Source organism: Gossypium hirsutum, chromosome A06, assembly GCF_007990345.1.
Source record: "Gossypium hirsutum isolate 1008001.06 chromosome A06, Gossypium_hirsutum_v2.1, whole genome shotgun sequence".
Lineage (NCBI taxonomy): Eukaryota > Viridiplantae > Streptophyta > Magnoliopsida > Malvales > Malvaceae > Gossypium > Gossypium hirsutum.
In genome coordinates this window covers 17,160,247-17,173,145 of record NC_053429.1, presented here as the reverse complement: position 1 = coordinate 17,173,145, position 12,899 = coordinate 17,160,247, and the positions used below count along the sequence as shown (strand labels likewise).

Genomic DNA, 12,899 nt, shown 5'->3' with positions numbered 1-12,899 from the left:
ATTAAATCCGGACAAACTGAATATGGAGTTAGATCGAGGAAAAGAAAAAATATTGGATTAGATTTTGCGTACACGTACACTTGTCGAGGTCAGTTTGTGTAACTAAATTGTATTTATATATGTTTGAATTAAATGTTGTGATGAATGGTGCAAATGCCATATATGAAATTTGTATAAATTGCTATGTGTATTTATTAATTACATAACCAACAATGACCGACAAGTATTAAGTCCTGTTTGAATAAATAAAATTTGATGGATACGGGGTTCTCGATTGGCTGTGATCCTGCATGTGTTGCGGACACACTATAGCTCTTACAAGCGTCCCGATATTTGGCTCTCATGAGCTTCTCGTTAATAACTCTTCGGAGCATCCTGATTAGTTGTGATCTTGCATGTGTTGTGGACACACCGCAGCTCGTATGAGCTTTCCGATGTATGGCTCACTGGAGTTTCCTATTATATGGTTCTTGTGAGCTTCCCATTATGGCTCTTATGAGCTTCCCGATAATTGGCTCTTCAGAGCTTCTCGATAACTGGCTATTATGAGTTTACCTATTAATGGCTCTCCAGAGCTTCTCGATATTGGCTTACTTGAACTTCCCGATATTAGCTCATATGAGCTTCCTGTTTAAGTGCTCATAATGAGCATTCTCAAATATGAATTGACGGATTACAGATTTGTACACTTCATGTGTTCTACCCATGTATCCATCGATATTATAAATGCTTCAACGGGCAAAGTTCTGACTTGAGATAACATGAAATTGAAATGAATTATACCAGTATATACCTAAAATATATGGAATTGATGTATGAACACAAGATTTAGAAAGTTTGTGAACATGGAAATTTGATATTTGATGAGCTCATACACGTTTCTTTAAATTCATGTGAAATACATGACTAACATATTTGCTGAGGATATGTGTATAAGCTATTGGCCAAATTGCTTTGGATGTATTTTGTATGCTTAACTTAAATGTAAATGAATGGTAAGTTCATTTCCCGTTATACGAACTTACTAGGCTTTAAAGCTTACTCTGCTTTATTTTTCTCTATTTTATAGTAATTTAGAAGCTCGTTGGGTTGGAAGCTTGGCAGAGATATCATCACACTATCCATCGGCCCACTTCGGTATATATAGAAAACTAATTTTGTTTATAATGGCATGTATAGGGAAATTTGACCAATGTAGGCTTATAAGTATTTTACTGTAAATAGCCATTGGAATAGTTTGTGATGGACATGGTTGATATGTGTTTGAAATGATTAAATGAAGAAAATCACATAGGTATGTTGATGTTGGTTTTGAAGTAGTAAGTTTGCTATAAATAAGCATATATATATGTGTATGGTAATCTGGTAAGATTCGATACTTGAATATATGTGATGATATGTCATGCATAAGACTTAGTTTTCGCTTGATTTGGATGTTTTGGTATTGACTTGTGAAAGTGTTAAAGTGTTAATGTAGGTGGATGACAATTTGGGTGAGAAATGTGGCCTTAGGAATGGCCTATTTTCGTCCACACAGGTAGAGACACGGGCGTATGTCTCAGTCGTGTGTGACACACAGCCTAGCACATAGGTATGTGGTTTAGCCATATGTCTCCTGCATCTTTAAAATTTCAAAACAGAATACCCAAAAATTTTCACACAGCCTAGCACATAGGCTTGTGACTTGGTCGTGTGACCCCTGTACCTTATTAATGCAAGTCAATATGCTCACACGGCCTAGCACACGGACATGTGGCTTGGCTATGTGACCCAATTCATTGAGCACCCTAATTTGGACACGGTCTGGGACACGATCATGTGCCCTACTTCGAATGCCTACACGGCCTGGCCACACGGGAGTGTGTCCTCTGTACTTTGGAAAATTTTAAAATTTTGCGAAAATTTTTTTGAGTACTCGGTTTAGTGCCGACTTGTTTCTAGTGCATATTTTGGGCCTCAATGGCTCATATAATGGACAAAATGATTGATTATGATTAGTTTTCTTAGATGAATATTTAAATGATATTAAATATCTATTTTCATTTGTAAATTCAAGTAATACTCTGTAACCCTATTCCAACGACGAATATGGGTTAGAGGTGTTACGAGCGGGGAGACCAATCAGACATATACAATTAGGCTCTAGTAATTGCAATTATATCTAGAAGCGTTCCGATAATTCACAATTACTTAATCATGGAATCAGTCCACAAGAAGTACCATGATTGAAAACTCCTTATTGTATACTCTTTATGAAAGTAAATCATCCAACTGTTTTGTCCAATGATCTCATCATATGTGTGCTATCCTCATATGATATCCTTAATTCCTTTGAATTAAATCCGTTCACTCAATGCAATCCTACTTTACCTCATTGTCACCATTGTTTATTCTTAATGATTAATATGACCATTGTCAACAAATGACTATGATAAATTACTTGTTCGAGAATAAGAAATGTTTGGCGTAATGTGTGTCATGCATGAACTTTAGTATTGGTTGGATGTTTGTGTATGAAATGCGTGTGTATGAATAATATGTAGAGTTGTAGAGATCTGACGATGTGTGATTGAGACTGGAGACGGTGAAGGGATTATGATATGTGATTTGTCTCTGGTAGGGCATGTAAATGCAAACTGGAATAGGCGAATGACTTCGGCCTTGCGGGGAAGCACTTGTGTTTGAATTAACAAAGATGATTTGCGGAGGTTCGGGCGGGCTATATAAAAAATGTATGTTATTAATATGTCGCTTTGTGGAGGTTCGACGGACTGTACAGAGAAAGATGCGCACCAATATATGAGAGCCCTTTTGAGACATACGAATGAATCCGAGTCCATGGCCATGACAAGATCCAAGAAATTCCATGAAATAGTTCACATTTATGAATCCGCCAGACGTGCCTAGATGGCATAATCCAGTGGAGATTCGCAAGATAAAATCGCGTATATAATCCATATATATATGTGTGTTTGCATCTATGTCTCTACAAATATGGGATCCGCAAAATAAGTCCGCCACAAATGAGTTTATTCTCTTGTAATATATTATTATGCGCAAAACCAAATGTGCGAGTTATCTGTGTGTGTAAGACCGTATATGAAAAATATGAAAATCTGTCATAACTATCTAATATGTATGATTCCACAAATAGGGGATTCGCTCTTAAGAATCTATCTACATGTTATCTGTTTAAAGAGAAGATCACCAAGAATGGGTTCTGTTATTGTGAAACAGAGGCAGGATGAGACAGACCGCCAGATCTATCTACTTGATTGAGATGAGTAGACTTTATTAATCCGTAATGGGGTCTTCCTTATGAATCTGCTGGTATGTTTCATAACACATGAACCCACATATTTGATTCCAAAACATGAATCCATGAGGATCGTAATACGAATCTGAGTCTGTTAAGACAAGCTGCTAATAGCAGTTGCAACAGGGACTATTCACCAAGATCGATCTTATTTGGTTCTATAATTATTGGTGCAAGACGTACTATGGGAATTATCTATGAGTTATCTTTTGCAAGTTCACAAGTAAGAATCCGTAAGGATTTCCTCTTAAGGAAATAGATACATAAGAATTCACAAAAGCAACTAGTAAAGTTAGAATTCGCAAAGATAATCCATCAAGAGATCAATTGCAATTAAATTTGTATTCTAGTATTACATCTATGAAATCTGACTAGTTGAAGCTTTATGTGCGCAAGGCTTCGCATAGCTATACATGAAATCTTTTATTTTCAAGTCGTCAATAGTAGATCAAGTACAATCAAGTAAAATGAATTGTTCTTCAGGGTGCGTGAATAAATAAGCAATGATATCATTGAAGATGATATGCCAAGTACAAGTGAGCCAATTCATGTTATATAAATACTACGCCAATGAGATTGGCGTAACATCCTAATTCAGACATATCAAACGTGAATTCTGAGCCATGAAATACAAGTGTGATAGCGTTGGATAATAAGGTATGAAAACTCACTAAGTTCATTAGAACTTACGTGTGTTGTTATGAATTGCAGGTACAAAAAAAAAACTCGATAGTACGAGAAGGGACCAGGCCAGAATCTGCCATGCTCAAACGAACATGATCTTTAGATGTAAAATGCATACAAAGTTCAACTTTAAGTGCAATATTAATTTCGGTATTGATCTTGGATTGTATAATGTTTTTTTTACTTATTAATAAGTCAATTATAGCAATCAAAGAATAATTTCAAGTCACCAATCTTTCCTTAGATGATCAATTAACTCATAGAACAACTCAAACAATTAACCATTTCTGATCGAACAATCGTGAGATGCTTTTAGAGTTTAATTCACCAAAAGCCTTATGAATTAAAAACAACTAACTCTAGTCAATAAACTCAATTTTTCATTTAAATTAGATTATTCATTTTTATAGCACAACTCAATCTCATTATTTCAATAAAATTATGTCAATTTGTTACTATTTGTTAGAACAAAAAGACAATTACATATCTATTCATTTTAACTAACAATTCATCTTAAATATCGACCAATAAACTCAAACTAGAAACAATATTAAGAATAATAATAGGTGTAAAAATCTAATCCTATAAATAGAAGGTTGAAAAAAATATGAAGAGTGCTTTAATCTAATAATCTTAGAAAAATTGAAATATCTGACCAGAAAATAAGAAAATTAATCATGAATATCGAAATTAAAATATTCACTTTTAGAAAGGGTCTTCTCATTTTCTTTGGGAGATGCTGAATTCTTCCTTTAAAAAGAAGAGTTTTATCCAAACTTTCTCTATAAAAATGATAAAGATAATACAAAATAAAATCAGAAAATGATAAAATTATCAATAATAGTTGTACAGCCCAAATTTTGCCCGGGCCCATGAACAAAGCCAATCCTAAACCCAGACTAAAAACCCATCAGCCAATTACAAACCCAAAACCCAAACCTAAATCAACTACCCAAACCCAACTAAGCCCAGTTTCAAACCGTAGCCCAATACCTAAAACTAAAGAAACAAAAAAACCCTAGGTGCGGCGCACCTAGGTCTGCCAACACCACCTGCCGCCACTCCTCTGTCAGCCACCTGCTCCACCACCATCAACGAACCTACAAAAATGAAACAAACACGCAAGCAATAGATTAAAAAAAAGGGCATTGTAAAATGGCTATAAAGGCCATCACATTTCGAATGTAAGGGGGATTTTTTTTAGACAATCAATACAAAAAAAAGGAGATTTAAAAAAACACAATAGCAAATCTACAAAAGAGATTCGAAAAAAAACAAAGGTTACTGTTATTTTTTCTTTTCTTCTTTTTTATTTTATTTTCTTTCTTTTCTTTTCGAATCTATTTTATACATGTTTTCTCTAGTTTATCTTTTAAAAACAGTATATATATTTATATATAAAATATAAAAAATAAAATTTTACCTCGGATGACGTCGGTCCGGTGATCAGATTATGGAGCGCGAGAGAGTGTGTGAGAGGGCTTTTGAATTTTTTTCCAAAATAGAAGCTGAATGAGTTTTTTTTGAATCAAAAATTAGCTTTTATAACCTAAGCAAAACGACGTCGTTTCAGTTAGGGTGTTTTAGCGCCAAAACGGCGCCGTTTGGCATGACAACCAGAGATCCGACCCGCTCCACAAAGGGATCCTCGTGTTTTTGCAACTTTTGGGCTATTTACGCGATCAGCCCTTCTACTTTTGCGACGCGCCACAATCTAATCTTTTTTTCTTTTTTATTTTTACCAATTTGCCCCTTTAATTTTGTTTCATTTTTATTTTAATCCGTCGCCTTGCCAGATAAAACATTGCGCATAGTTACCAAGGACATTTGCTCTTTTGCTCCCTGGAATTTTCAGCTTATTGCGAATTGGTCCCTTATTCCGTTTTTGTTATTTCGAATGCTTACCTGAAGTTTTATTTAGATTCCAATTGAATCTTTTATATCCTTGCATTTATTTTATTTTAATTCTGGACCCTAAATTTCATTTTAACTACAATCAAGTCCTTATTATCTTAAGATTTGGACTCTTTTTATTTATTTTATCCCTTTTGTTTATTTAGTTATTTATTTTAAATATGATTTTATTTAATGTATTATTTAAAATCTTATTTATTTATTTAATTGATTTCTCCTTAAATAAAATTCGTATTAACTTTTATTTATTTATTTACTCATTCTTTTTTAAATTAGCTTTTTTATTTTATTTTTGCCCTTGCCATTGTCATTTTACTTTCCCTTTTTTATTTATCTACTTACTACTTTTCATGTACCTTCAAAATTTAGATTTATTATTATTGTTATTATTATTGTTATCATTATTATTTCATTGTTATAAATATTGTCATTCATGCATATTAACTTTGTGATTTATTAATATTTAGGCTATATATGTTATATTATGCATACTGTGCTATTGTTATTTCAAATCTATGTTGCACTATCCTTATTAGTCACATATGACCCTCTTCTTGTTTGAAACGATTTCTTTTTAAGTATAATTAAATAATCTACTCGTATATCATTTTTAAGTATTTCACCAACTTTTACCAAAATTCATAAAAAGGATTCTTAAAAAAATAAAGGCAATATTCTGTTTTTTTGAGATTCGAGAGATCGTGCCCTAACGTGCTGGGTTTCGATTTTTTTTCGCTTGACCCAAATAACCGAATAACCTTCTAAAATCAAGGTGCATGAGTTTTGAAAATCCAAAGACCAGCTTACACTCGAGGGTTTAAAGTGTTGTGTCCTAATGTATTGGATGTGACATTTTATTACTTTGGGACGAGAAGGTCTTTAACATCTGCTTCGATTTATCTAAATATCTTTGCAAAATTAACATTAATAAGAAGAGGAATCGTATTCTAAATTCTTTTCGAGTTTTTAAATTTCGACATTAAGACATTAATTAATCAATTAGACACCAATTTTGGGCGTTACAAGAGTGCTAATCTTTTCTCGTACGTAACCGACTCCCGAACCCGTTTTCTCAAATTTTATAGACCAAAATCGTTGTTTTAGTAAATCTAATTGTTTTATTAAAATGACCAAATTTCTAGTTGATCCGATCACACCTAAACAAAAAAGATTGGTGGCGACTCTCAATTTTCGTTTTTTTTTCAAAATATGGACTCGACCCCGTTTCCAAAAAATAGTTTCGACAATAGTACTTATCTTTCAAGAGGATTTTCTAAAAAATTAAATACAGAAGCATTTATCCCAAAATAATCTCCATAATCAAGCTTCCCTTTGTTGTCCACACCACATTGCCTCCATGCTTCGGTCTAACGTCAATTATAAGCCAATTGCACGGATTAACGTAAAAATATGTCTAACCATTATTATTTATTTATTGAGCAATATGAATTCTTTATAATTAACACTTTTTTATAATAATTTTTTCTCTCCTAACAAACCAATGGTGAAAACTTGTCCAAATAGATAAGAAACTTTATGTGAACCATTTAGACCCCACGAGGCTTGGGTTTTCGTTCAGACTGACCGTTTCCAAAACGCAAAAATAAAGTTTCTTCACTATGGTTATGAAATTCAGAACAGGAGTTTGAAGATTTGTGGCCATTAATATATAAACAAATCAACTCAGGTTAGGTTAGGTTAGGTTAGATAGAACACATGCTTCTTCATAAAACACTAGACAAACATGATAAGAACAACTTTGACTTAGGGTTGATTTTCACCCTGACGAATATTCACGGGGGGATGATTGGTAATATAAGAATATAAGATTTAGGATCCTTAATGACGCCCATGGTTCAAGACTTGACTGCTGGAACTTGCCTGATGTGGATATAAACCTGATTTCAAAGACTCTGAAAAGACTAGTTAAATAGAAAATTAATTATCCTAAACTAGAAAATGGAATTTTAAATAGGTACATTAAGAAGAAGGGTGTAAGAGTGTCATACATGGATGCATTCATGTGCCGGATGGAGACGTTTTGCTTCAATGTTGAATTTGGTCAAGCTCAACCAACGCAAGTTTCGTGATTTATCATGAAGCAATTAAATTTGCTGACTGCCTTCCCTCAACTTCATCAACACTTCACCTTAACCATCAACTAAACTTCATTAATGTTTACAACTTTTTCTAAATTTACCCTTTATTTATTCATTATTATTTTTAAAGAAAAAGGATAGTATGAAATTATAATTCCAAATTCATTTCCAATATGAAAATAACAAATTAGATATTTCTTCTTGATTTTTGACACATTTAATTGAATTTAGTCATGAACCTTTCACAAAAAGTCAAACCGATTTTATTCAATGTAAATACCTACTAAAATAATAATTTTATATAATAATTCATGTGTACTTAACGTTGACATATTGTAGTACATTAAATAAGAACTTAGGAAATATCACAACCCACGCTACTAATTATTCACAATGTGTTTCATTAAACTTTACATAATCTTGGAAACATCCAAGTATAATTCGTTAAGAGTTACTGTCTCCATTAGATATATCCTAAAAGTTCTACTTAATTTCCCTTCTTTTCTTAAAAATGCTTCATTTTGGATGAACTCTAGGCTATATTGATATGCATGGATTACTACAATTGGGTTAATATTATAAAGTACTGTTAGCCAGCTTTATAAGTTGAGCATGGAGCAAGTTTCGCTACTTTTCACTATATTTGTTGACCAGAGGCAGTAAAAAGATAGTGAGGGCCCTCAAAATCAAGCTGGTCCAATAAGATTCCTTGATCTTCAGCACCTCCATCAATAAACCAAGCCGTGGAATTGTTCTCCCGGGCAAAGGAAGACGAATTGCAAAGAATTGAAACTTCTTGAGAAGATGATGACATACTGTAATTGTCACTTGCAGTACTGGTGATGCTATATTCCATAAGCCCTGGCAGAGTAAACTGATCAATCTGGTCCAAAACCAGCCCTGGATAATCATAATTTTGCTGGTATTTCATGTTTATCATGTAAGAAGACGATGTAGTAGTTGTAGTACTGCCATTAACAAGAGCCTCAGCTTCAATAGGAACCGAAGTGGTGGAGCTGTCGGTGATTGTTAATTCATGATTGTTGCTGTTTTGGTCGACTCCACTCTTTGCTGCAAATAGTTTTTTCTTCAGCTTGGTGTTCCAATGGTTCTTTATATCATTGTCAGTTCTGCCTGGCAGTTGGGCTGCTATCAAAGACCACCTAAACCAAGAATATTGCAGTATTGGGTTATTTTCAGATATAAACAAATCCCCCATCAAAATTAGGTGTTGAATTAACACTTGCCTGCTTCCTATGCTACCATAGAGGGAGCATATAATGTTGTCTTCTTCGTCCGTAAATCCTCCGTGCTTGATGTCTGGTCTTAGATAGTTAAGCCACCTTAGGCGGCAACTCTTCCCACAGCGTTTAAGGCCTAAAACATAGAAATTAATTATCACATGAAAAAAAAAAAAAGTACATACTTTATGTCCAAAAGGATAGTGTATACTTTGAAAAGAGCTACAAGTATAATCACACTAATACTAACTGATTCAAATCACCACAAGTAAAATTAATCCATGCAGAAAAATCATGATTGGCGTTAAACCCCAAGCCCCAAAGTTAAAAGAAGAAAAAGACCTGCTTTGCGGGGAAGGGCAATCCAATTGCCACCAGTGCCATGTTTGGCAAGGTAGTTTCTGAGGGTATCATCTTCATCAGGTGACCATGGCCCTCTTTTCACGTTGGCTTTGTCACAGCATGGAGCTCTTCCCATGGAAGCCACCTAGTGTCGTGACCACACAAATTCAAGCAAAGCACAAAGAGAAACTTTGAGAGAGGGAGAGTGAGTGAGAGATTGGGAAAAGGGCTGAGGTGCTTGGTATGAGAGAAGACAAGGTCTTAAAGCTAGCAAGGTAAAGAACTTTAGGGAACTTGACTTATTGACTTGTTCATACATATAAAAAATGAAAAGAAACCAATAGGATATTTTTCTCCGTACAAAACAAATTTGGTTTGTTGGAGATGAAGGGAAGTGAAAGCGGGTGCATGAGAGAGCACGGAGATTTCATGCAATTGTTGTCAGCTGCAGTACAGACTCGTTGGCAGGTTTTTTTCTTACATATGCAGATATCATTCAGAAGACTCAAAACTCTTTTTATCTTTCTTCAACTTTCAGGCGGTTTCTGCTTCACCATGTTCCCCATTTTTTATAAAACTAATTTTATATTTGGTAGCCTTTGCATTGCATGTATGTGAGTAATATATTACTTGCACAAAAATTTTACATCTCAGTGCATTGTATTATATTTGATAATTTTTTTTATTATTTATGTGACTTTGATCATAATGATAATAAACATTTTTTTTAACTTTTATATCCGTTTTTATTGTTCATGGTTGGAATTTATAATTATTCTCATCAATATTATTATCTTCAAACTTCAAATTTACATTCTCACAAAACGATTTTCAAGTGCTTCATAAATTAATTATGAGATTATAAAATCAAAATTTTGAACCACAACAAGTTGGGCCGAAATTATTAGTCCAAAGGCTAAGCTTATAGTAGACCTTGCTAATGCAACTGAGATGTTTACCTTCCCATGAAATCAAACCCATTAATCTGCCAAGATTCATCACAATGAAATGAACTCCACCAAACATAAGGTGGCTTAAGTTTAACCTTCGATCGGAAACCTTGGTTCAGCAAGCGCTGGAGTTACTATTCGTGATTCCAAAGGAAGATGGATGGCTGGTTGTCACAAGAAACTTCAACATTGCTAATCTAATTTTGGAAGTTGATGCTACTTTTGTCATTAGCCACATTAATCCAGTTTGCTCAAATTTACTTCTTTCCTACCCTGGTGAATGATTGCAGGATTTTATTGGAGAGTGGAGACCCGACTGCTCCACATTTTCAGGGAGGGAAATTGTTGCACAGGAAAGTAATCCTTGTTTGCTTTGTAATTTTAGTTCTAGGGACTCTTCCAAAGACTTTGTTGTTTATTTTCAGAAGCCAAGCTTGATGCTCCATTTTGTTGAAGTCGATATGGCTGGCATTGCAATTTTTAGAACTGCTATTTAAGTTATGAATGAACTGACCCAAAAAAAAAAAGAAGAAGATAGTTTTAATTAAGGATAAATTACACCTAAGGTCACTATACTATTCGTAAGTTTATGGTTCGGTCGATTAATTTTAAAAAGTTACAAAATGATCAAGTCACTAGGTTGTTATAATCATTATTGTATGGCCTTATCTATTCATACCATATGCACCAATTGAAAACTCCCATTCCCCTCCCCTTCTACAATTCTGTCTTTTTTTCATGAAACAGTTTTAAATGTTATAAATATGCAAACCAAAATTCAAACAGCTTTCTTCCCCAATCCCTAACATTAACTATCAAATTAACTTGAATCTAAGTTATATTCTTCTACCTAGGGGTGAGCGTTCGATCGAATAAAAAAATTTTGAGTTAATCGAGTTGACGAATCATATTTTATCATCCTAACTTAATTTAAAATATTCTCGAATTCAGTTGAGTGAGATGGAATTCAAATCGATTCAAATATATTTGTTTGAATTAAATTAAAAAAATGACTTTGGTTCCTTGTAGCTATTGTCACCTACCGTAGTCAAATTTGTTATTAATTTTCATCTCGTCATAATTTATTTATTAATATTTTATATACGGTTTAGCTTCTTTACTTGCTTAGTTACTTCAAAAAAAAAGTTTTTGAGGTTTGGTGGAAGTAAATGTTTTGGGGAAAAGTAAAAAGAAAAATATTTTTGGGGTTTGGGGGAAGTAAAAGTTTTGGAGAGAAAATAAAAAGAAAAAAGTTTTAAGAGTTTAGGGGAAGTAAAAGTTTGGGGGGGAATAAAATGAAAAAAGTTTTGAGGATTTTGGGGGAAGTAAATTTGTTAGGGAAAGTAGAAGGATTTGAGGGAAGGTTGGGGTGAAGTAAAGTAAAATAGTTTGGCATTTGGTTTATTGGAATTATTCAAAGTTATTCGAATTCAAAATTTCAAAAAAAATTGATTTGATTTGATTAACTCAATTAATTTATTTTTAAAAATTCGAAATTCGAAAAAAATTTCAATTCGAACCAAATTTGCTCACCTCTATTTCTCTACTCGTTGATGGGTACTGATCCACTGTTCCAATTATCGAATCATTGCTTGTAGCTAACCAATTGGACCCTTTTTTTCTGAAAAAAGCTTAAAAACCCAATGACTTGTATAAAAACTTTTGAATAGTCCAATAAGTTAAATGAAAAGTTTAGAATTGTTCTATAACCATTTTGTAACTTTTTAAAGTTAAATGACCAAATCATATTAAAATATAATATTACAGATATATTAAAATTTGACGATTAGTATTGTTTCATCTGTTTTATATTAAAATTTAATTAATTCATGACATCAACTCAGTATTTAGTATAGATAATTTGAGGACTAGTCTTGTTTAGTCTGTTTTTACAATTTTTTGTTCACATACAAATAATTGATTCACGGGCATGGCTAGATATCAATGTTTCTTTTAAAAAAATGAAATCTAAAATTTGTTGAGAATTAGAAATTTAACATTTAAATTCCGGATAAAATATATCATAAGTCTTTGTATTTTTTAAAATTTTGTAATTTTATTTTTCAAAATTTAGTATCTTTATTTTTCAAATTTTAAAATTTGTGTTCAACTATTAACATTATTATTTATTAAATTCATGTTCATTACAACTTTTTTTTTTGAAAATCAACTGGACTAATATAAAAAATCAAAGAGTACAAAATGGACTTTCAGCCAGAATTGGGCTTAAGACCATAATGAAAGAAAAACAAAATTAAAACAGCAACAAGGAAGTCCAAGCCCAAAAAACTTAACCCAAAGAATTCAAAATTCAAACTAAATAATAAAAAATATAAAACTGACCCTCTGCCCA

At 33.0% G+C, this 12,899-nt stretch overlaps 1 protein-coding gene across 1 annotated transcript; it reads right to left on the bottom strand.

Annotated features, from left to right (window-relative positions):
* Positions 1-8,376: 8,376 nt before the first annotated feature.
* On the bottom strand, positions 8,377-10,056 carry LOC107963551 (transcription factor RAX2). The gene is made up of 3 exons (XM_041115256.1): positions 9,597-10,056; positions 9,261-9,390; positions 8,377-9,176 (listed from the first exon to the last, which is right to left on the bottom strand). Exons 1-3 carry the CDS (start codon positions 9,730-9,732, stop codon positions 8,651-8,653), a joined length of 792 nt encoding a protein of 263 aa, XP_040971190.1. The 5' UTR covers positions 9,733-10,056; the 3' UTR covers positions 8,377-8,650.
* Between the last annotated feature and the right edge of the window lie 2,843 nt (positions 10,057-12,899).

Excerpts from the sequence above, each read along its gene's own strand:
- LOC107963551 (XM_041115256.1), bottom strand. The coding sequence starts at position 9,732 with ATGGGAAGAGCTCCATGCTGTGACAAAGCCAACGTGAAAAGAGGGCCA. Across the intron at positions 9,391-9,596 it reads TGCCCTTCCCCGCAAAGCAG|GCCTTAAACGCTGTGGGAAG; the intron begins GTCTTTTTCTTC and ends TCTATGTTTTAG. Across the intron at positions 9,177-9,260 it reads TATGGTAGCATAGGAAGCAG|GTGGTCTTTGATAGCAGCCC; the intron begins GCAAGTGTTAAT and ends TTCTTGGTTTAG.